This window comes from Choloepus didactylus, chromosome 1, assembly GCF_015220235.1.
Source record: "Choloepus didactylus isolate mChoDid1 chromosome 1, mChoDid1.pri, whole genome shotgun sequence".
NCBI classification, from domain to species: domain Eukaryota; kingdom Metazoa; phylum Chordata; class Mammalia; order Pilosa; family Megalonychidae; genus Choloepus; species Choloepus didactylus.
This window is the reverse complement of record NC_051307.1, coordinates 65,100,637-65,122,555: the sequence shown is the minus strand read 5'-3', so window position 1 is coordinate 65,122,555 and position 21,919 is coordinate 65,100,637. Positions and strand designations below refer to the sequence as shown.

General features: G+C 33.8%; 1 protein-coding gene across 8 annotated transcripts in view; it reads left to right on the top strand.

Moving 5' to 3' along the window:
• The window catches only part of SENP7 (SUMO specific peptidase 7), a 214,718-nt gene that overhangs the window by 115,611 nt on the left and 77,188 nt on the right, over positions 1-21,919 (top strand). For 3 of the 8 annotated variants that reach the window (XM_037834886.1, XM_037834906.1, XM_037834897.1), the window contains 2 exons: positions 7,912-8,109; positions 16,244-16,438. The exons of 1 other annotated variant lie outside the window; for it this stretch is intronic. In XM_037834886.1, the coding sequence (XP_037690814.1) occupies positions 7,912-8,109; positions 16,244-16,438 (393 nt within the window). Of the gene's footprint in view, positions 1-7,911; positions 8,110-15,556; positions 15,609-16,243; positions 16,439-21,919 lie in introns of those variants that run through there. 4 more of the 8 variants (XM_037834912.1, XM_037834935.1, XM_037834942.1 and 1 more) reach the window with 3 other exon arrangements.

The window sequence follows — 21,919 nt, the reverse complement described above, 5'->3', positions numbered from 1 at the left end:
TTGTATTTGTTTTTTTATTTCTAGTGGCTTTGTTGTTATTTTATTTTTTTTCAGGACGTTGTATATATGGGTTCATGTCCTCTGCAAATAAGGAAAAGTTTACTTCTTCCTTTTTAATTTGGACACCTTGTTCTTCTTTGCTTGGCTAATTGCTCTGGCTAGAACTTCTAGTACAGTATTGAAACACAGTGCTGACAGTAGGCATCCTTGTCTTGCTTCTGATCTTAGGGAAAAAGCTTTCAGGCTTTCACCATTGAGTATCATGTTGGTTTTCAGATTTCCTTATATTGCCATGTATCATGCCGAGGAAGTTTACTACTATTCAGTTTTCTAAGTGTTTTTTTCGGTACCAAGAAGGGATATGGGTTTTTCTCATATTGTTTTTGTTAGGTCCTGACACTCAATTCTCATATGCCTTTTCTGCATCAATTGAGATGATCATATGGTTTTTTTCCCTTTGTTTGTTAACGTGGTGAATTACATTAATAGCTTTTATTATGTTGAACCATCTTACATATCTGGGACAAATCCCACTTGATCATGGTGTATAATTCTTTTAATGTGCTCTTGGATTAGGTTTGGTATTATTTTGTTGAGGTTTCAAATATATATTCATAAGGCATAGTGGTCTGTACTTTTTTTTCCTTGTGATATATTTATGTGGCTTTGGGAGGAGGGTGATGGTGTTCTCATAGTGGTCTCATAAGGAAGTTCCTCCTATTTAATTTTTTTTGGAAGACTTTCAGCAGTATCAATGTTAATTTTTCCTTGAATGTTTGGTAAAATTCACCAGTGAATCCATCTGGTCCTGGTGTTTTTTTTTTGTTGGGAGGTCTTTGTTGCCAGTTAAATTTCTTTCCTGTTTTTTGATCTGTTAAGGTCTTCTATTTCTTATTGAGTCAGTGTAGGTAATTTGTGTGTTTCTAGGAATTTATTAATTTTGTCTAGGTTATCTAATTTGTTTGAATACAGTTGTTCATAGTATCCTCTTATAACCCTCTTTATTTCTCTGGCATCAGTAGTAATGTCCCACTCTCATTTCTGATTTTAGTTATTGTCTTCTCTCTTTGCTTCTCAGTCTAGTCAATTTTATTTATCGTTTCCAAGAACCAAGTTTTGGCTTTGTTGATTCTATAGTTTTTTTTTTTTTTTTTAATTTTCTACTTCATTTATACCCACTCTAATCTTTGTTATTTCCTTCATTCATATCACTTTTGGTTTGTTTTCCCTTATTTTATTGGTTTGTCCTGCTATGGGGTTGTATCTCTGATTTGGGACCTTTCATTTTTTGCAAGCATTTAGAGCAATAAATTTCCCTGTCAGCACTTCCTTTGCTGAATCCCATAAATTTTGATACATTCTGTTTTCATTTTCATTCACTTTCCTTCTTTCCTTTGTGATTTCTGTTTTGATGGAACTTTAAAATTGCAGATGTTGTGGTCTTCAGCTCTGTTTGGTTGTTTTTTATAATTTCTAACTATTAATTGATATTCTTTTTTTGTCCATATATTAGTTTCTTGATATTCTTTATTTCTTTATACATGTTTTCAAAGGTCTTCCAGCATATTAAAAATCCTGTTTTTAAGGTCTTTGTCTGCTGTGTCCAGAGTCTGGTCTTGTTCATTGATTATTTCTGATGTTTTCTCTTCTTCTTTTGGATGGTCCATTATTTCCTCTTTCTTTCTTTAAGTCTTGTAATCTTTTGTTTCACATTGTACATCTTATTATTTTACTGTGTTAACTCTGGAATTTAGTTCCTGAGCTGTTTATTCCTTAAGTTTGTATACAGCTAGTGATTTGACAGAGTTTTACTTGAGTGTCAGGACCTAACAAAAACAAACCCCTCAGAAAAAACACCTTTCATGGTCTTGGCAAATTGGCTCTGTTTTGGCTGGTAATCTCGTTTAGATCTTAGCCCTCCTACCCAGAATCAGCCTGTGTCATAAGTGCTACGTCCTCCCCAGTCTTTCTGAGCTTCAGTCTTTTCAGGGGCTAGTACTCTGGTGGTTTAGGAGTTTCCAGTTCACAGGAATCTGAATGCCTCCTCTTCTTCCTATGAAATAGACTTTCCCTCCTTTCTGGGTAATATTTTGTGCATTTGAAACCTGGTAATCTTTTGCCGCAGGTCACTTTGGTTTTGTTGGTTTTTACACTGTTTTAGCTGTCTAGAGCTACTCTTGTGTGGAGGGTCAACTCTGTCTGGGATGGAAGGCCGGAGAGAAATGTCCTGGTTTAGGCCTTTAGGGGTCTGCCAGATAGATAGTCACAGAGATATATGCATCTCATTATGTACATAGGGGTTACTCTCCTCTCTCAGGAAGGGGTCAGGGATCCACACTGAGAATGCAGACTGGCTTCATTCTGAGCTGGGGAGTGGTTAGGGCAGGGACCTGTAAGGAGGCCATCAGCTTTTCTTACTGTTTTTTAGTTGCATTTTCTTCTTTCAGCGCTGTCCAGTTATTGTGTTCCTTTAACTGTTTTCTGGAGCTATGAGAAGATGCCTCTGCCAGTTTTTTTCTACTTTTTCAGAGATTCTGTTGGGAAACAGATCTGTGGAGCATCTCTTGTTGCTTTTTTGGTCCTATTTTTTTATTTTTTCTGTGAAATATTTTGCACCTACAGAAAAATGAATAAAGATAAATGAATAGCTTAACAAATTATTCATTTTTATCAGGTATAACAATCCATAATTTAATGTGTATTTTGTACTCATGTACAAAATAGAAATTACCCAGCAGTTCTTATGTGCTATTCTAGTTGCAACCGTTTGGCTCTCACTTAAATATAACCTCTTTCCTAACTCTGAAGACAATTATTTTCTTAGTTTCTTTTTATAGCATTGCCACGTAAGTGTGTGTCTCTAAATGCTATGTTTAGATTTTATTTTGCCTGGTTTGAATGTTGTCCTTTTCTCCTTGATTTCTATTCCAGTATTCTGAGAAATCTTGCGACATTTAAGTGTCAAAATTGAAATATTTTTACCTTAATAATTGGTGAAAAAAAGATTGCTGACTACTGCTCTAGGATATTTTTGATCAATTAAATTCCAGTAAAGCCAAATATATAAACATGATATAAGTATTTCCTCAGAGAAAACAAATTGTCCTTATCTCTTAGAGCCACAGGGTTAGAATAATCAGTAAAATTACTGTTTTGTTTCCATCATAAATTCTTATTTAGTCTGGATGAATAGAAAAATGGCTTTTCCAACATTAGATAGTTTTATATTTAAAACTATTAGCGTTTATCATCGGAACAATAATTTCCCAAATAATTTAGTATATCATTGGCAGCCATGTAATTTTTCCATTTGACCAAAAGTATACTTTATACCTTTTAGCATTTTAGTAGTAGTTTTATTTTGTCTTTTAGAATTTTAGGCTGTATAGTTTGAAAACTTTATAAAACTTTAGTCTAATTTCCTGACTGTAAAAAAAGAATCTGTTTATTCACAGTGAATTGAAAACACTTGGCCAGTAAATGTGAACTGTTTACCAGTTCTTAAAAATATTAGTTGACATTTCCCTTTATATAAATAATTCTTACTTGTTATAGAAAACATAGCCAGCTACCCTTAAAATTTAAATTAAAGAAGTTTTATGAGGCTACATATCATTCTATTGAGTGACTTTGGCATATTTTACTTGTAACTATTCTGTTGCTGGGTATTTAAGGTTATTTTTAGTTTGTTGTTGCTTTTACAAATAATATTGTGATGAATATCTTTTTGCATAATTTTTTTTTCTGTATTTAAAATTTTCCTTTGCTTAGTATCCCATGCATGGAATAATTTTGTCAAGAGTACAATGAATACTTATGTATCCTTCCTCTAGATTCACTAGATACTAACATTTTGCCACATTTGCCTTCTCTCAGTCTCTTTTCATACATGTATGTAAGTGGGTATCATGAATATACCTGTACACACCCACATTTTTTTTCTCACAACATTATGGCACTTCACCTCTGAATGCTTCAGCCTGCATTTCCTAAGAACAAGGACATTCTCTTTCATAACCATAAAATATGATCAATAAAATTAGCAATAATTCTATATCATCATCTAATATAGTCCATAATCAGAATTCTGAAAAGTCCCCAAAGTGCTTTTATGTTTTTTTTTTTTTTTAAATCCAGGATTAAGTTAAGGTTCCTGCATTATAGTTGTTTTTGTCTTATTATTCTCTTAATCTAGAACAATCTCTGTCTTCCCCTTCTTTTTTTTTTTTCCTATGACATTGACCTTTATGAAGAGTTCTGGTCAGTTGTCTTGTAGAATGTCTTACATTCTAGATTTTTATGATTTGTATGGGTTTATCCTCATGATTTGGTTCAATTTAAATTTTTGGCAAGAATATGTCATAGCTGATGTTTTATTACTTATATTACCTTATATCAGGGCATACATAATGTCTGATTTTCCCACTGTTGGTGGGTCTACATTTGATCACTTGGTTAAGGTGGTGGCTGCTGGATCTCTCCATTTTAAAGGTGCCCTTTTCTCTTTGTAAATAGTAATCACCTATGAATCCATTTATCTGTTTGCAGTGTCCTGACATCAAAGCAGCTAAGCACTCCTGAGGAAAAAAAAAGTCACAGAACAGAGTATATTTGTGGCACTTCAAATTCATGATTATTGATTTCACCAGGATCCTGATACTGCAAGGCCATCTTACTATGTTTCTAGTCAGCTTGTGTTTCCTTCTTCACAATAATTATTTGAAACTTTCTTCTCAAGGCTGTGCTCCTTTACTTTTTTTTTTAAATGAAATTTTATTGCGATATAATCACATAACATACAGTCATTCAAAGTGTACCATCAGTTGTTCACAGTATCATCATATAGTTGTGCTTTCATCAGCACAAACTTTGAACATTTTCATTACTCCAAAAAATAAAATAAAAATTAAAAAAGAACATTCAAAATATCCCATTCCCCTCCTCCCCCATTGTTCATTTACTTTTTTTAAAAAAATTCAGTTTAATTCAGATATATTCACACACCCTATAGTCATCCACAGTGTACAATCAGTTATTCATAGCACCATCATACAGTTGTGCATTCATCACCAGAGTCAATTTTTGGACGTTTTCCTTACACCAAAATAAAAATAAAAGCAAAAAAGAACACCTGAATCTTTCCATCCCTTCCATCCCACTCTGTTCTTCATCTGATTTTTGTCCCTGTTTTTCCACTCATCTGTCCATTTGCTGGATAAAGGGAGTGTGAGCCACAAGGTTTTCACAGTCACACAATCACACTATGCAGTCTACATAGTTATACAATCGTCTTCAAGAATCAGGGTCACTGGGTTGCAGTTTGATAGCTTCAGGTATTTCCTTCTAGCCATTCCAACACACTAAAGACTAAAAGGTGATATCTATATAGTGCATAAGAATACCCTCCAGAGTGATCTCTCAACTCCATTTGAAATCTCTCAGCCACTGGAATCTTATTTTGTTTCATCTCTCTTTCCCCTTTTGGTCAAGAAGATCCTCTCAATCCCACAGTGCTGGGTCCAGTCTCATCTCCAGGTGTGCTCTTTTACTTTTCTCATCATTTTTAGGAGATGATCTTGGTTCCTTCACTTCCTGGAAGAAGGAGAAGGGTGCTCCTTCTCCCATTATAAATTAGTACAGTAGAGCAATTAAGAGTACTGGCAATACACTGAGAGTGTCTGGTATTGGATTCCACTTTCACTACTCAGTATGTTATTGTGGCCTAGTTATTAATCATTCTACTTTGATCTCCTCAATTGCAGAAGAATAATAATTATCATAATATCTCCTAGTGTTGTGAAGATTAAATGAAGTAAATCATTGCAAAATGTTTCACATAGTGCCTGGTATATAGCTCATGCTCGATCAATATTAGCTCGTATTATTTCTTAGGCAACTCACTGTGTTAGTTATCCTGTCTCCTGTATCTTCAACCTCTCCCAGTATTTTGGCCTTTTCCCATAAGATCCCACGGATCTTTCCAATCTTAAACTAACTAACCAACAAATAACTAAAAAACCTTTCCTGGACCACACATCTTTCTTTAACTCTTGTCCTATCTTCCCCCACCTTCAAAGCCATACTTTTCAACTGCCTACCCTTGCTAATTAATCCCTTTCCTCCCTTCCAATTCACTCATCCCACTGTATTCTGGTTTCTCCTCCCTCCATTGCATTAAACTACCCCTGGAAATTCACCATTACCTCTCTAAATCCGTTTTGATTCCCCTTTACACTTAGTGCTTCCGTTTCATTCTTCATAAGAGGTCAAAATGATCCTTTAAAAAATACAGCTCTGATCTCATCATTGCCATATTAAGATTAGTGGATATCTGTTGTTTTTGGCCTAAAGTCTCAAATCTTTAATATCATTCACAAGGTCTTGCGTAATTCCCCATCCTTATCTTGTACAACTTTCTTCTTTATTCTGAGCACTTGAGCCACCTTTAATTTCCTCGAACAAGCTTTACTCACATTTTAGAGCATTTGCATTTTGTCCCTCTAGTTGGACTCTTTTTTTATTTCCCTCCTTTCTCCTGAGTAGTATCTATTCTTCTTTGAGACCTCAGCTTAAAGGTCATATTCTCAGTGAAACCTTCCCTAAATTCAGAAGAAGTACAGCAAGTGTATCATTTATCACAATTATAAGGAAATAATTAATTGGGTAATTCTTCTATGGAATATAAGCTCCACAAAGACAGTAACTTTATCTTGTTCATTCCTGAAGTTCCAGATCCTTGGACAGTTGTTTTGCTAAAAGGTGTTCAATAAGTATTGAGTAAAGGAGGAATTATTCCTATTGATTCATAGAGATGTTACTTATCTCTTTATTCTTTAGTGATAATTCTAAAATGAATAGATTAAATTCTTTTTGATTCAAGATGTTTGGAGTCCATTGCTTTCTATGAAAGTTCCCCAGACGACTTCTAGCCTCCTTTTTTCTCAATGGTCTGGGGGTATAGCCCATGTGCTGTTGCAAACAAGTGATTTCTTTGAGATCTGCTTTATCTTAAAAATACACAAGCATTTGCTTTCTATTTTTTAATAGTCTTGTGTCTCTTAAACAAACAAAAGAAGTGCCTACAACTGCTTACCAGGGAGTAAAATATAAACTAGCTACTCTTCTGATTAAACATTACAAATTCTTTCAGCCATTCCTCATTTAACATTGTTTCAAGTACAAGTTTAAAATTGTTTACCAGCCTGCTACACCACTGCTAAAACTTTGTTATCATTATTACGTGTTTCCAGAATTGAACAAAAGTTCTTCAAGTATTATCAGTAGAAAGACATATTGAATGATCAGATGGGCAAAATGTGATGAGGCAAAAAGGTGGAACTGCTTGAATTTAATGTCTTCCTTTTGAAATTGATATAGGTATAGTAAAAGTAAATATTTTAAATTGGTCTATTTTTAAGAAATAAGGTAAAATTAAATCATTGTCATTGTTTAGACTTAAGACTGTAGATGATGTACTATTGTACTCTTAGTTTTTTAAAAAATTTTTTTATTTTTTGCACCCTTAGTTTTAATAATGTTTTCTGAATCAATAAATGTCAAGACAAATCACAGTTTCAATAGAGAAAGCTTGTCTTTGTCATGAGATATGCAAATGCATATTGTCTGGCATAGACACTTTATGAGGAATCCAACAACTGTACATGTGTGTGACCACAAGTGAAACATGCCAGACAGAATTCTGAAGAAAATCCCAATTTAAGTAAAACAGGTTTTACTTTTTAACATATATTTGAAAATGGTTAGGCAAATTTTTTACTTATGATATCTATTATAATTGCTTGAAAAACCAAAATTTGGAATTCCTGAAGGTTTCATTTCTTATAGTTTATGATGAATTCATGTATTATACTGTTTAGTGCTGTATATATTAATTATTTATGTATGTAACAGGCAACTCAAAGTTATGTTGACGAATGTCCTATGGACGGATTTAGGACGAAAATTCAGAAAGACCCTACCTAGAAACGATGCTAATTTATGTGACGCCAACAAGGTACAATCAGACTCATTGCCTTCGACATCTGTTGACAGCCTAGAGACATGTCAAAAATTAGAACCTCTTCACCAGAGCCTTAATTTATCTGAAAGGTATGTTGTTCAGTATTGATTTTGTTCAACTTACCACATTTGAAATAAGTCCAAATTGCTTAAAAATAAGATTGTTGGAAACAGTCCTTAAGAAGATCTGCATATCTTAGGTGTGCTCCCACCTAAGAAAATCTTAAAAGCTGACAGTCTCATTTTGCCAAGTTAGATGAAGGTTCTGCATTTTAGTAAATGGATTGGTGTGAAGTTTTTTTAAAAAACAAGTATCCCAAGTATATTTAACTTATTTATTTTATAATATTTTGATCCATGTTTACATCTTTTTAGAAATTCATTTGTGATATAAAATGAAGTTATATGTGTAGATATTTCTTATTTTCTGCATCTTTAACTTGCCTTTTAAATATTATGTAATCTAGGTCCTCTCATCTTTGACGTTATGAGTTTTCTTTTATTTTATATGCATTTTTAAAAAGGAGATGATATCGAAATGTTGCCCCCAGGTTTTTAATAGTAAATATTCAGTTTAATTTTTGTGAACAAGACCAATTTAGGCTTTTATTTTTTAAAAGAATAACATCTGGATTGGGGCTGAAAACTAGGAATTCGCTTTGATAATTTGTGATCTGTAATGTAAATCTTTTCACAGCATATATTTTTATTTACAGTTTTAGCCCTTAAGTGGATATTTTTGTGGGGAGATACTTTGCTTTTGATCAGAATAATCTGCCATCAGCTAGACAGTGCTTTGGTTATATGGTCTGCAATCTGAATGAAATACATAAGTACTTTAAGCCAAAACCCACATAAAAAGATGCTTTCATCACAATTATTTTTTTTAAAAGTAGAACTGTCAAAACATCAGAGCATAATATTATACATTAATTTTTATAAAGGATGCTTCTTCAAAAAGAGGTAAAAACATAAAATCTAAGTTAATGAGACCTTCCTTACTAGATCATACCTGATGTAAATTTAACTCTTTCTAAATCTTGGAGTCAGACAATTTAGCATTAGTAAATTATGAAGTGGTTTGCTCTTATTCTGTTGGTGTCTAGCAGTTTTACTCATTAGCACAGGTAAACTCTTCCCTTGCTCTGCTGACAGAAAGGAATGGTCCTTCCAGTCCATTGACTCTTTTGAAAAGGAAGCTTTAATTCTGTCTCCTGCAAATGATAGAAAGAAAAGGCATCATCCAAATGACAAGCACACTAGTCCCATCATTCTATAACTGTCTGTTTTCAGGTAGAACAGTGTGGTATCCCATTCTTTCACAAGAATAGTCCCCCCCCCCCCCCCCCGAATTGTTAGCAGCTAGATTATGTGTTACTTGAAATTTAATGTAATATGAAGAGTGCCAATAAGACACTACAATTTTTATTTTCTGTTCACTTCCTGGGGTGAACTAACAGCTAGACCTTTCCCAAGCTCCAAGTGTCCTAAATTCAGCTTGTTCCAAGGTGAATGCGTTATCTTGGTTCTCAGACTTATTCCTATGTCTGTATCCCCTATCTGAGTGAATGAATCTGCCATATACCCAGTTGTCCAAATTAGAAATGTGGGAATTATCCTTTACCATTCTTTCTTTAATTTCATATCCAGTCCTTTACCATGTCTTGGTATTTTTACTCCCTTAATCTGTCTTGAAATGATGTTATCTCCATCTTTATTGCCACTGGCTCAGTTCAAGCCCTAGTAACTTTATGCCTTTGTTACTAAATAAAAACTTAGTCTTCCTGTGAACAGTTTTCTTCTTCTTGGTTTATTCCCTATATTGTTGCCAAAGTATTCATTCTGAAAGGCACATCTTACTAGTTACTCGAGCATTTTTCTGTTCCTTCACAAGCCTTCAGGATGAAGCTCAAACTCCTTAGCTTTGTACACAAGGCCCTTAATGGTCTTGAACCTAGTCTGTGTCTAGCCTCCTTTCCATCCACTCCTCCACACTCACTCTGTGGTTTAGATTTAGGGAGTTACTGGTAGCTCACTGAATATATAGTGCTCCTTTATGTGTCTTAACTCATGCTGTTGATACCTGTATTCTGAAAAGAATCCTCTTTTTCTCTTTCACTGACTTTTACTGGTGGTTAATGTTGAGCTCAGATGTCACCTTCTTGAGTAGCCTTCCTTTTTACACTCCCCAGATCTGCATTTGACCCCTCTCTTTGTATTCCTAAGAAGCTTGTTCATATAGCACTCAAATCACAGTATTTTCTATATTTAGTTTCTCTGCCACTTTGGTGTGAGCTTCATGAGTGCAGGAACTACATTTTATTTCTTATTTTTCCTTTATTCCTAGTATCTAGCACAGTTCTGGGCATGCATTAAGTGCTCAATAAGTGTTTGCTGAATAGAAGAAAGAGGTTGCTTGTAACCAGAATTACACCTCCAGACTCTTTGACAGAAATATATTTTACTCCATCAGAATGAATTATTTGCTCTGTAATTTTGGTGACATACAGGAAAAGAAGAAATAAGGAAATTGGAGAAGTGTTGGGGTATGGCTTTGGATAGATGTCTTTTATCTGAGACTTGCTATTTAGAATAGGAGTCTTTGCTTTCTTCAATCTTTTAACTTTGACATGAAGCTTTTTGTCTTATTTTCATTTTTTATCTTGCTAGGACTTATTTCAGGAGGTAGAAAGGGAGAAAAATTTATTTTTTGTTTTTAATTTTATCTTTAAATTTTATCACAAAGTTTAACTATGGAGTAAACCAGAATTGCTTATTCGGTTGCAGAAATGGCATTTTGTTAGAAATTTTATTTGCTGTCTGGGATCTAAGGATACTGAACTAGGTCCTTTATCTTTTATGTGAGAGCAATTTGGCCTTTTGATTTCTGTATAAGATTGATAAGAAAAATAGAAAACACATAGTCCCAGTTCATATAATTAAATAATGAACAAAAGGGTCGAGAGATTTATAAATAATTAGCAGAATTTGGAATGCTCAAAGTCCTTCAGATAATTAAACCACATTTTAGTCTAGGTCCTATCTCCAAATGTGGTTCACATCTGTTCCCTTTGGGGGAGATTTTCAGACATTGATAGACCTAGATCAGTAATTAGGCAAGAAAGCACCTAGTGGGACATATGTACAGGACTTTTGAGAAGATAAACTATCTTTCTTTGATTGGCACCAGAGATTGTTAAAGAAATATAAAGTAGGGGTAGTGTATCCTTATTAGCTCCTGGTTATTGGAATTCTGAATAATGTAATTATATTTATTCAGTTTTTCTTAAATTTACATATGTTTGAAGTTTTAAAAAATTCCATATTCCATAAACAGTAGTGATAAGACTTTCTGTACACTGTAATATTCCTATCACTTTAAAACTTCTTTAAGCCAATAATATTCTAGTTGTGATAATTTATTCTCTTAAAATTTATCTTAGTAAAAGAAAAGAGCAAATTCAGAAAATTTGTCACTCTTTTTAAGAAAGTTATTCAAAAATTAAACCTTTTTCTCTACAGATCTTAAGACACTGATTTAGAAGGTATATACTTCAAATTATATCTCCTGGCATAAGAATATAAGAACTCTTTGAAAATGTTATATAGCACAATTTTAGAAAGACATTAGCCCAGAATCACAACAAAATGAAAACAAAATTGATACTATATATTTTGTGCTTATTGTTTTATAGTTTTATTAAAAGACATGATTACTGTCTTTCAACAGGGTCTTCATTTCTTAAAATATTTGTTCTTGACTTGAAGTTCTATATTAATAGCTCTTAGTAGGTTTTATCAGTTCTTGCCCCCATTTATGAAATTATTTGAACCTCATAGTCACCTTGGTTAAGCAGAGAAGGAGCTCCTTAATATGTAATTGACAAAATTAAAGCTGTAGAGAAAAATCATGCAGATACATAATTAGTAAATGACACCATATCTCAGGCCAGTGTATTTTCTGCTATATATCACTGCATTTCAAAAGTTGTCACTGTAATGAGTTGTCATATTTTCTGCTTTGGTTTAGCATATTTATGATATTGTGAAGTATGGTTTCATATTATTAAATAAAGTTAAACAAGTTTTATTTTATTTTACTTACTGATACTGTTTACATAGTTAGGAAAAACAAATTGGATGGGCTGTGTGAAATGACCACTTTCAGTCCTTCCTTCCTTCCAGATTGAGATAGCATGAGAGATGAAATATGCATCTTTGTTCTTTGTGAAAATTCAGAATTTTTTGAAATACTGGCTAGCCCTGGAATTTCTATGGCACTGCCAATTTATTTATTTGTACTCCAAAAGACAGCTTAGGTATTATGAACTTAGTCATCACTTTGTAGATTTATTTGCATTCAGTAAGGCTGTCACACAAAGCTCTTTGTTTCCTCAAAATACCCAAATTGGGTAAGTTGCCAATAGTTGATAAAAGATGTTTTGGCCATGGCTTTCTGTTGTGAAAAGCTGGGTATACTATGGACATCACTGACTAATCTATATACTTTTCTAATAAAATATTTTTTTCATCAATATTGTAGAGCATATAATAGTAATCTCTGTATTTTAAAGAATAGTTCATAAGTTTGAGCAAGACTGAAGTAATGTGAAAATTAAAGTGGATTTCCGTTTATTGTGTAGTTACTGTGTACCAGGAATTGTATTAACTGCCATCTATTATCTCATTTAATCCTAGCAACTCTGCAAGGTAGATATTACTGTCCCCATTTTAGAGATGAGAAGATCAAGGCTGAAAGGCAGAAATTATGTTAAGTAACTTTTTCAGGGTTATATAACTATTAGGGGCTACAATCAAAATCTGAACCTACCTTTGTCTGACTTCAAAGTCCTTGCTCTTAACCCCCATAGTATACTGCTTCTCTTTACATTTTCACCCTTCTGAACTTTAATTTTTCTTATTAGTAGAGTAGAAATTAGACTTTATTTTAAATTCCTTTATCTCTAAAATTCCATGATACTCTATGACCTAAATATATATGGTACCTTGTTAAACTTTAAATGTTTTATGTATTCTTTAATCGTTCCTTGTGTCATTCATTCACATGATAATAGTCTTTCTAATTGAAAGACACTGTGGTAAACATGCTGAGTAGATGAGCTGAGCTGAGATGCTTCTGATAGCTTCAAAGACTTCTAGGACTCTGGTGCTTTAGGGATACAGGGTTCGGTGCAGCTTGGTACATAATTTCTTTTTTAAATGGCTTTGGTTGAATTTTGAGGTTTTTCTCTTATAGGATAACCTTTTAGCTATTCGATCAACTTAAATGACCTTATTTATCTTTCAATCTTTTTTTTCATTTCTCTGTTTTTTTTCTTCAAAATCCAGCAGAAAAACAAACCATACAGGCATCGGATACTCATTTTTTATTCAAAAGAGAATTGTAACAGACTTTCCCTTTCTATGTGGATATTTCTATTGCCTTTTTGTCAAATTATTCTGTTCAACACTTTGTACAGGACTAATTGTCTACAGACTTCAACTCATCTATTTTGGAGAGACAGCTTTTTTTAGGGACTCAACATTTTAAACTATAGGTAAATGTTAAATTAGACATTTGAACAGAGATATTAAATTATAGTTGACACTTCTTTGATGTGTTTCCTTTTATGCCCAAATTTTCTCTTTACTTAAATACTAAAGTTTTTGGAATTTTATTATGAGGAACATTTTAGAATTTAGTAGTAATAGCAAACCATAAAAGGAATATATAGTCAATTTTTAGAATGAGTTACCAACTTCATATATCAGATTCTTTCAGCTCTTAAAAAAATTCAGATGTTATTTACTCTAAAATATTTACCTGGAGAAAAATGGTTCTAACCTGAATGAAATTCTCACTGCTAATATTCCTGTGTTTTTCATAAAGTATTGAGAACCACAGTTGAGTTTTCTTTAATGGTGTATTTCATAGCAATACCTGTAATGAGGTAAAATAAAAGAAATCTTGAGACGCCTTATTGGTTCTACATTGTCCCCATTCCCATTTTAAATCCACCGTCGTCAAGTACTGTTCTGTCTAGCATCCAGGATACAAATCAGACAATATAAAGAGGATCCTTAGAGATTTGAATAATATGAGGAGTTAAAAAAAAAAAATCTCTGCCCTACTCTCCTCACAGTTAGAGGGTACACTAGATGACATACTTTCTATCCCTTCTTTTTTCACTCATGAACTTTTTTTTTTGGCATTTTTTTTCCATTTTTTATTGTGAACTTTAACATACATACATAACTAACAGTGATAACTTTCAATGTACAATTTCACAAGTAGTTAGAGAGCAAATCTCAAAGAAAGTCATGGGTCACAGTTCCACAACTTCAGCCATTTCCGTTATTGTAAAACATAGCATACATACAGAAAGGTGTCATCTCTCGGTGTATAGCTCAACAAGCAATCATATAGGTAATTTCAAAAATTGTTATGGGTTACAGTTCCATAATTTCAGTTCTTTCCTTATTATGCAATACAAGGTATATACAGAAAGGTGAAGACCTTTAAGGCACAATTCATCGAGTAGCTATAGAGCTAAGCCCAAGGGATGCTATAGGCTACAGTTCTACCATGTCATTTACCTCCTTCCAGCCATTCCAGCACCCCAGCATCCAAAAAAATATGTAATTATATAAAGTTTCAGTATTCATAGACATTTGTTCAATCTTATCTTGTTTGTTGCTTCTCCTTCCTCTCACTTAATCTCTTTCTGCATCTTCAGGGGTGTCTAGGCAGTGAGCACCCGAACTTGTTCATATCAAAACGGGGTGTCAACAGAACACTCATGAACTCTTAAGTTCAGCAAGTTGTATTTACTGTTAGCCCTTGTTTTTAAATCAAATATACTACTTAATCATTGCAATACTTTTTTATGGTGGTTATGCTAGAAATGGATATTTTCAAGGGTTTCCTGAAGTATATATAGAAAAACTCAGTTATCTGGAATCCTTTGTCTGACAAGTTAGTATTGAGGTTAGAATGTAACAGAATGAAAGCAAACAGAAAAACTAGTAAGTCCAGGTTCTACTGGAAAGAGCTACTTACACTTGGCTAAGTCATTTAACTTTTTGAGTCTTGGTTCTTCATGTTTAAAATAAAGAGGACTACGTGATTTCAAAGCTCTTCATCATATATGAAATTCTAGGATTCACAGCATCTGGAACATAGTGAAAATAAACAAAGTGCCTTTAAGTACTACAATAAATGTAACAAAGTAAAAATAGTCAAGTTCACATTTTTCACCTAAAAGTACTCAGGTTCTTTTTGACTGCGTGTATTCCTCTCAGAAAGAGGCAGTAAAGTGTTCTAGTAACAGTTGAGGGGGTATTAATAAAGAGGAGATAGGAAAACTTCAAAAATACAATAACAGAACTAAAAAAAATCACAATTATTTGGCTTAGGCCATTAGATTCAGGACGAAAAAGTAAACTTGGGGTCATAATTGTAGTGTGGCAAATTATATCAGTTCGTAATAACAACTGGCAAACCGAGAAAAAATTACACTGTCCTTTTTTGTTCAAGGAAACATCAGAAACGAATAGTACATTTGATATGAACCCCACCAATTTAAAAGGTTTGGAGCTTTAAAAATACACTTTAATGTCTAAACATATAATTTATTGAGTCTTTCTCTGATATTATTATAACAAGTATAATATAATCACTATCATCAGTTTATGTGCTGTTTCACTTATACATCTATTATTAATATAGATGCAGTCTGAATGATGTCTTTCTTGTTGGATTTAGCATTTGTTGGCCAATTACAAGCATGTAATTATCAAGGCTCTTTCTATTAAATGAGAAAAAGATTTCTTGAATTGGTCAGTTTAATTTTGAAGTAATCTCTGCTTTGAACAACTACTGGAAAAGAAAAGTTTTTTTTTTTTTTTTGTTGCAGGAAAATTGGTTAAAATTTTAAGCACCCCAATAGCATCCATAGTACAGTTTTAAAATTGGCTACTTGTTAAAGCCTAATTGTAGTGGCAAGCTAATGTATGCCAATTTATAAGAAACATGTACTTCTAGAAATAAAAAAAAAATGTATTTATCTAAACTCTTGCGTACTCATGGGTTGATTTCTAGGATGATCCAATTCTAATAGCTTACTTGTGCTAAGATTAAAATGCTTGAAAATTAGACTTCCTGGAATACAGGTTTTCACTGCAAACTTCAATACAGTACAGTGTTTGTTATTCTGTGTGACAGGATACCCAGAGTTATATTGATGAATGTCCTGGGAACGGAGGTAGGAAGAAAATACATAAAGACCTCTCCTGTAACTGAGGCCATTTTGGGTGATAAAGACAACTTGAAATCAGATCAACTTTCTTCATCATCTGATGACAGCCTAGAATCTTGTCAAAATCTAAATCCTCACAAGAGCTGTTTTTTATCTGAAAGGTATGTTTAGTGATAACTTTACTTAAAATAAATATTATACTCCTATCCCCCCCCCCCATATGTTATTGCTAAATGTGAGGTAAATGTGCTTTCATGGCTTTTCTTCTTGGGTGGCTGATATGACTGGCAGAACCAACAGTCCATAGCTAATATCAGTTTCAAAAAGTACTGGTTACCCTACTTGTATTTTGAGAAATGGATGCAGACTCTAAATGAAAATTTAATTACCTATTTCAGTATTCCAGTTCTTCATCTGGTATAATTGAAATTCATACATCTGACATCTGTCTATTCCTCTCTCCTCTGTCTTATCCATCCACCTGCTTGTCTGTCCATCCCTCTGTCCATCCATCATCCATCCATCTTGTCTTATTCACTGTTATCTCCAGATTCTAGAATTTTACTTGGCACTTTGTACTAGTAAATATTTGTTGAATGAATAACTGAATGCATTCCTTGCAAAAATGGTTTGAGAGATCTGAATTCCATTAACAAATGTGGCTTACTGTGTCAATAAGAGAAATGCAAATCTGTAGTTGCCTTTGATTTAAGTTGTCTCAGAAGCCCAAGTGGGAAATGGAAATAAGCAAGCAAAAATCTGTGGAAAAAAGGTAGAGGATGGTTTCTTAGTACTAGATCTTATAAACTCATTTAACTTTATCTCCTCATGAACTCCTGAAGCTTCTCTCTTATTTTTCTGCTTTTGGCCTGTAGAATAAAGACTTTTGATATGAGTGAAAAAATTGATCCAGTGTTAATTTTTTTTTTTCTCCCTGAACCATCCAAAGGTAACTTCTGGTTTGTATTTGTATTTCTCTTGTAAGCCTAGTTACTTTAAAGAATATTCATAGTTGCCTTCTTTAAAGATTGACTGCTAATTTCTTTTATTTCTAACACATTTATTTTTGTAAATTATTTACTTCTTATGAGCTTCTGAATTTTTCTCCTTTTGGAAAATATGCCTAGAACTTAGTTCAATATATATTGAATTTTGTGCACTTGGGTTAATGTTCATGTCATTTAACCTTAGACTTCAGTTTCCAAAGTTGTAAAAAGAGAAATAATTTTGAATGCCTTTTCTACCTCACAAAATAATTGTATTATCTCTTTTAAATCTCACATGTAAATATTCTTTATGCACATAAAATATTATGGAAGTGAAAATGTCATTGTTGAAGATACTTAATGTAGTAAAAGTCACTTATGATGTATGGTTGCCATGGAACTCAAGGGACATCAGTGAATGTTCATGCTTCTATAAAAAATAGCACTATTGATTGTGATAATTCTATGAAAATATGTAATCTGTACTTTTTATCCATTTTACCTATCTGTGGCTAAGGTTTAATAATAAAAGGTATAAAATTTCTGACTATTCTCAAAATCTGTTCTGTGGGAACTCTAGCTCTCCTCAAGTCCTTTCTGAAAAGTTGTGGAAATTTTCAGATGATATTTGATGTGGGTCCTGAAAATTAATTCTATTGGTGACAATTTTTTTTTTTTTTTTTAATGAATTTGGAGGAGCATAAACTTTGAAGCCAGATATCTGGGTTCTGATCTTAACTATAGTGTTTACACACTGCAGATTTAAGGAAATAACCAATGTAAAGTCCCTACTGTAGTATCTGGAACATGATAGGTGATTAATAAATGGTAGTCAGTATTTTTAGAATAATGTCTGTGCTGATTTGAAAAGACTGTTGCTATAGTTTTTGTTAATGAAGTCTTCTGCACTGAGCCTGCCAGCCTCTGATCCTGAAACAACTGCTACACCGTTGCCACCAGTGTTGCTAAGATGATTGCTACAGCCATATCAGTATCATCACTGTTTGGTTTAAGGAACAGTACAGCTATCCTTAAACCAAACTTTAGTTCTCTCTTCTTTTAAAATGAGTATTCTGAGGAGAATCCAGTGTGTCCCATGGAAATAGACTCCAAGAATATTCATACTGTCACTTCAGTTGATGTACCCCAGTAGAACTGAAATGCAGGGTGAATGAAGGGTAAGCTTGACATGCAGCTCCTGCTGTAACCAACCTCCTTCCAGCCTAACCTTCTCAAAATCAGGAAGAGTAAATGCAGATTATTTAGATCTTCTGAAATGGGACGTGATGCTTTAACATTCTTGTTCTGTTATTGTAGAGAAGGTGGTAAACACAACTGCTCTTGTTAGGAGGATATAATGTCAGATAGCAACTGGTAAAATGGGTAAATTGAAGAAGGAGGGATATTATATAGAAATGGAAGGTTACTCTGAAACCTAGTAATTTCACTCTTTTTGATGCAGTTGGAAAAATGTTATACAAAAGACTAAAAGTCTTACTCTAGCCTTAGCCTGTCCTCATTGTTCAGAGCTCTTATTACTGATAATAGCAAACAACCTGAAGGGCATTATATAGGAAAGTCTTGTGTTTTATATTAAAAATCAAGGAATGATAGAAAATGTCAAGGGTGACTAGAAAATTCAAATTATGTTAATATAATTGTTTTCATTTAAAAAATGTTTTAGTGAAGATGGTTTTTGTCTTTCTTATGAGTTTTCTTTTTAGTCTTTACCTGTATTCGGTGTTCATTTGTTTCATATTATTTTTAAGAACTCTTGTTAATAAGATACAATTCTTTTTTATATGAGTTGTGCAAACTTTTTCCAGTTTGCTATTTCTCACTTCACTTTGTTTGTAATTATCTTCTGTAGTAAGAAATTTTTCATTTTTATGTTGTAAAATCTGTCAGTATTGACTTCTGTGTTTTGGTATATCCTTGGAAGGGCCTCCTCAACCTCAAGTATACAAATAGATCGGTCAACTACCATTTTAATTTGTGTTGCTTATCAGCTCCAGAACAACAGTTTGGAGATTACTTTTATAATTGAAGTTCTGATTCCTTTTTTTGCCTTTCTTTAGTCTGGTATAAATGTTTATTGGGAACTCCTTTGTAAGTCAGACTGATCCTAATGTTTTAATATTTTTCAGTTTTATTTCCCATGAGAGTCTGATAAAATTGTTTTTTAAGGCTCTTCTAAACAAGTCTAATTCAACTTCAAAGTAAGCTACACAGATTTGTAAGAGAAAATTATTTCTTAAAAATATGTGTATTTTACAAAACAATAAAGATTTTATTATAGCCTGCCATTAAAATAGGTTGTTAGTCTTTAGTAAAGGCATCAAATTGCCATCTTAAGTTGCAAAAATTTAATGCAAGTTTTCAACAGAGGGAGTTCAAGGCTTTCAAATGGAAGTGGAGGAAGTTTCATATTTGATTCATCCTTTCCAACTGTGTCATAGTTGTGTCATAATTTCCTATATTCACATCAGCTTATTTTTTATGCTTTTTAAAAAAAGTCATCCACCTAACTATTAAAGAAAATACTCTGCTATCTTGAGAACATCTTTGTTTTCTTTTATTTAAAATTTCTGATCTATGTGTTTTTACTTATAAATTTTCATCCGCTGAGGAGACTATGGTATTATGTTTTTAGATATCACAAATTATATTTGGTTAAAATTATTTAAAGATTATTTGAGGTTATAGATCTTACTTAATATTAAAGTGTTATAAAAAGTTTTACACTGCTAAGGTTTTGTTTTAACCCCTTTGCCAATCTGGAATTCTGTAAATTTATTTTTGGTTTAGAAATGTAGTGGAGGAATTCTACATTAAGTGTAACTTTTTTTTTTTTGGCATGACTTTGTATAATAAAAAAAATATGCATGAAAGTAACTCAGAATGAAAAAAGCAAAAGCTCTGTATTTTAAGGCTTCATGTCTTTGCTGTTCCCAATAAATAAACAAGAAATGGCTCTTCCAAAATTGCTTCAACTTTTTGTTGATGATCCCGAGAGATCTAAGATGGCGGCATAGAGAGGAGTGGAAGCTACTTAGTCCCCCTGGAACAACTAACAAACAACCAGGAACAACTAGTAAATAATCCAGAATAACTGCGGGGGGACAAACGTGACCGTCCACTCATCATACACCAACCTGAATTGGGAGGAATGCCCGAGATTGCAGCATAAAATCTGCAAGTAAAAACTCTGGATCCAAACTGGGAGCCTCCTCCCCCCATGGCCCGGGCTGCAAAGCCTCGTGGAGCTAGAGAGCAGCTCTCTATGAGCAAGTGAATACAGCTAAGCTGAGCTCCAACTGGGGTTTTAATTAAAAGCGTGGACTGCTCGATATGAATCCATAACAAGCAGACAGAGGCTTTGGGTGAAGACTGACCTTGGAGAGCTGGAGGGTGGCTGCAGACTGGCCCTGAAAGGGACTTTCTGTCCCTGTTTAGGCTCAGGGAAGAAAGCCTCAGCCATTTTCAGTTCCCAGTGCTCTGACCCAGACAAAGGTGGAGATAGCACAGGCAGAGAAAGACCATTGAAATGCTAATGACCTCTCCCTAGGGGCTCTATCTTCCCTAAGAGGAAAGGGGTGGGACTCAGCTCTACTACCTGCCTTCCATTCAGAAGCAGACCCCAGAGCCTGGGGGAAAATAGCCATGGGCCACACCTGCTTACACCAGTCTGGAGTTACAAGCTGTCAGACACCACCTGCTGGGCAGAAAAGCACAGTGACCCAAGGCATCACAAGGTGTACCAGTTTTCTAAGACACACCCTCAGGAAAACTGGATACTGAATAGTTCTTCCTTCTGGGACTGGAGCCCGTTTTGGTCTTGGAAAACCTGATGGGGTTAACCAAGGAAACCATGCCTAGGCAACAGAAAATTACAACCTACACTAAGAAAAATGAAATTATGGGCCCAGTCAAAGGAACAAACTTATACTTCAACTGAGATACAGGAATTTAAACAACTAATACTAAGTCAATTCAAAAAGTTTGGGGAAGATATGGCAAAAGAGATGAACCATATAATGAAAACACTGGGCATACATAAGGGAGAAATTGAAAGTCTGAAAAACCAACTGGCAGAATCTATGGAAATGAAAGGCACAACACAAGAAATGAAAGACCCAATGGAAACATATAACAGCAGATCTCAAGAGGCAGAAGAAAACACTCAGGAACTGGAGAACAAGGCACCTGAAAGCCTACACACAAAAGAACCAATAGAGAAAAGAATGGAAAAATACAAGCAATGTCTAGGGGAACTTATGGACAAAATGAAAATCAGGAATATACGTGTCATTGGTGTCCCAGAAGAAGAAGAGCTGAGAAAAGGGGCAGAAACAATAATAGAGGAAATAATCAATGAAAACTTCCCATCTCTTATGAAAGACATAAAATTACAGATCCAAGAAGTGCAGTGTACCCCAAACAGAATAAATCTGAATAGGCCTATGCCAAGGCACTTAATAATCAGACTGTCAAAGACAAAGAGAGAATCCTGAAACCATCAAGAGAAAAGCGATCCATCACATACATACAAAGGAAGCTTGATAAGACTATGTGAGGATTTCTCAGTAGAAACCATGGAGGGAAGAAGGAAGTGGGTGATATATTTAAGATACTGAAAGAGGAAAAACACTGCCC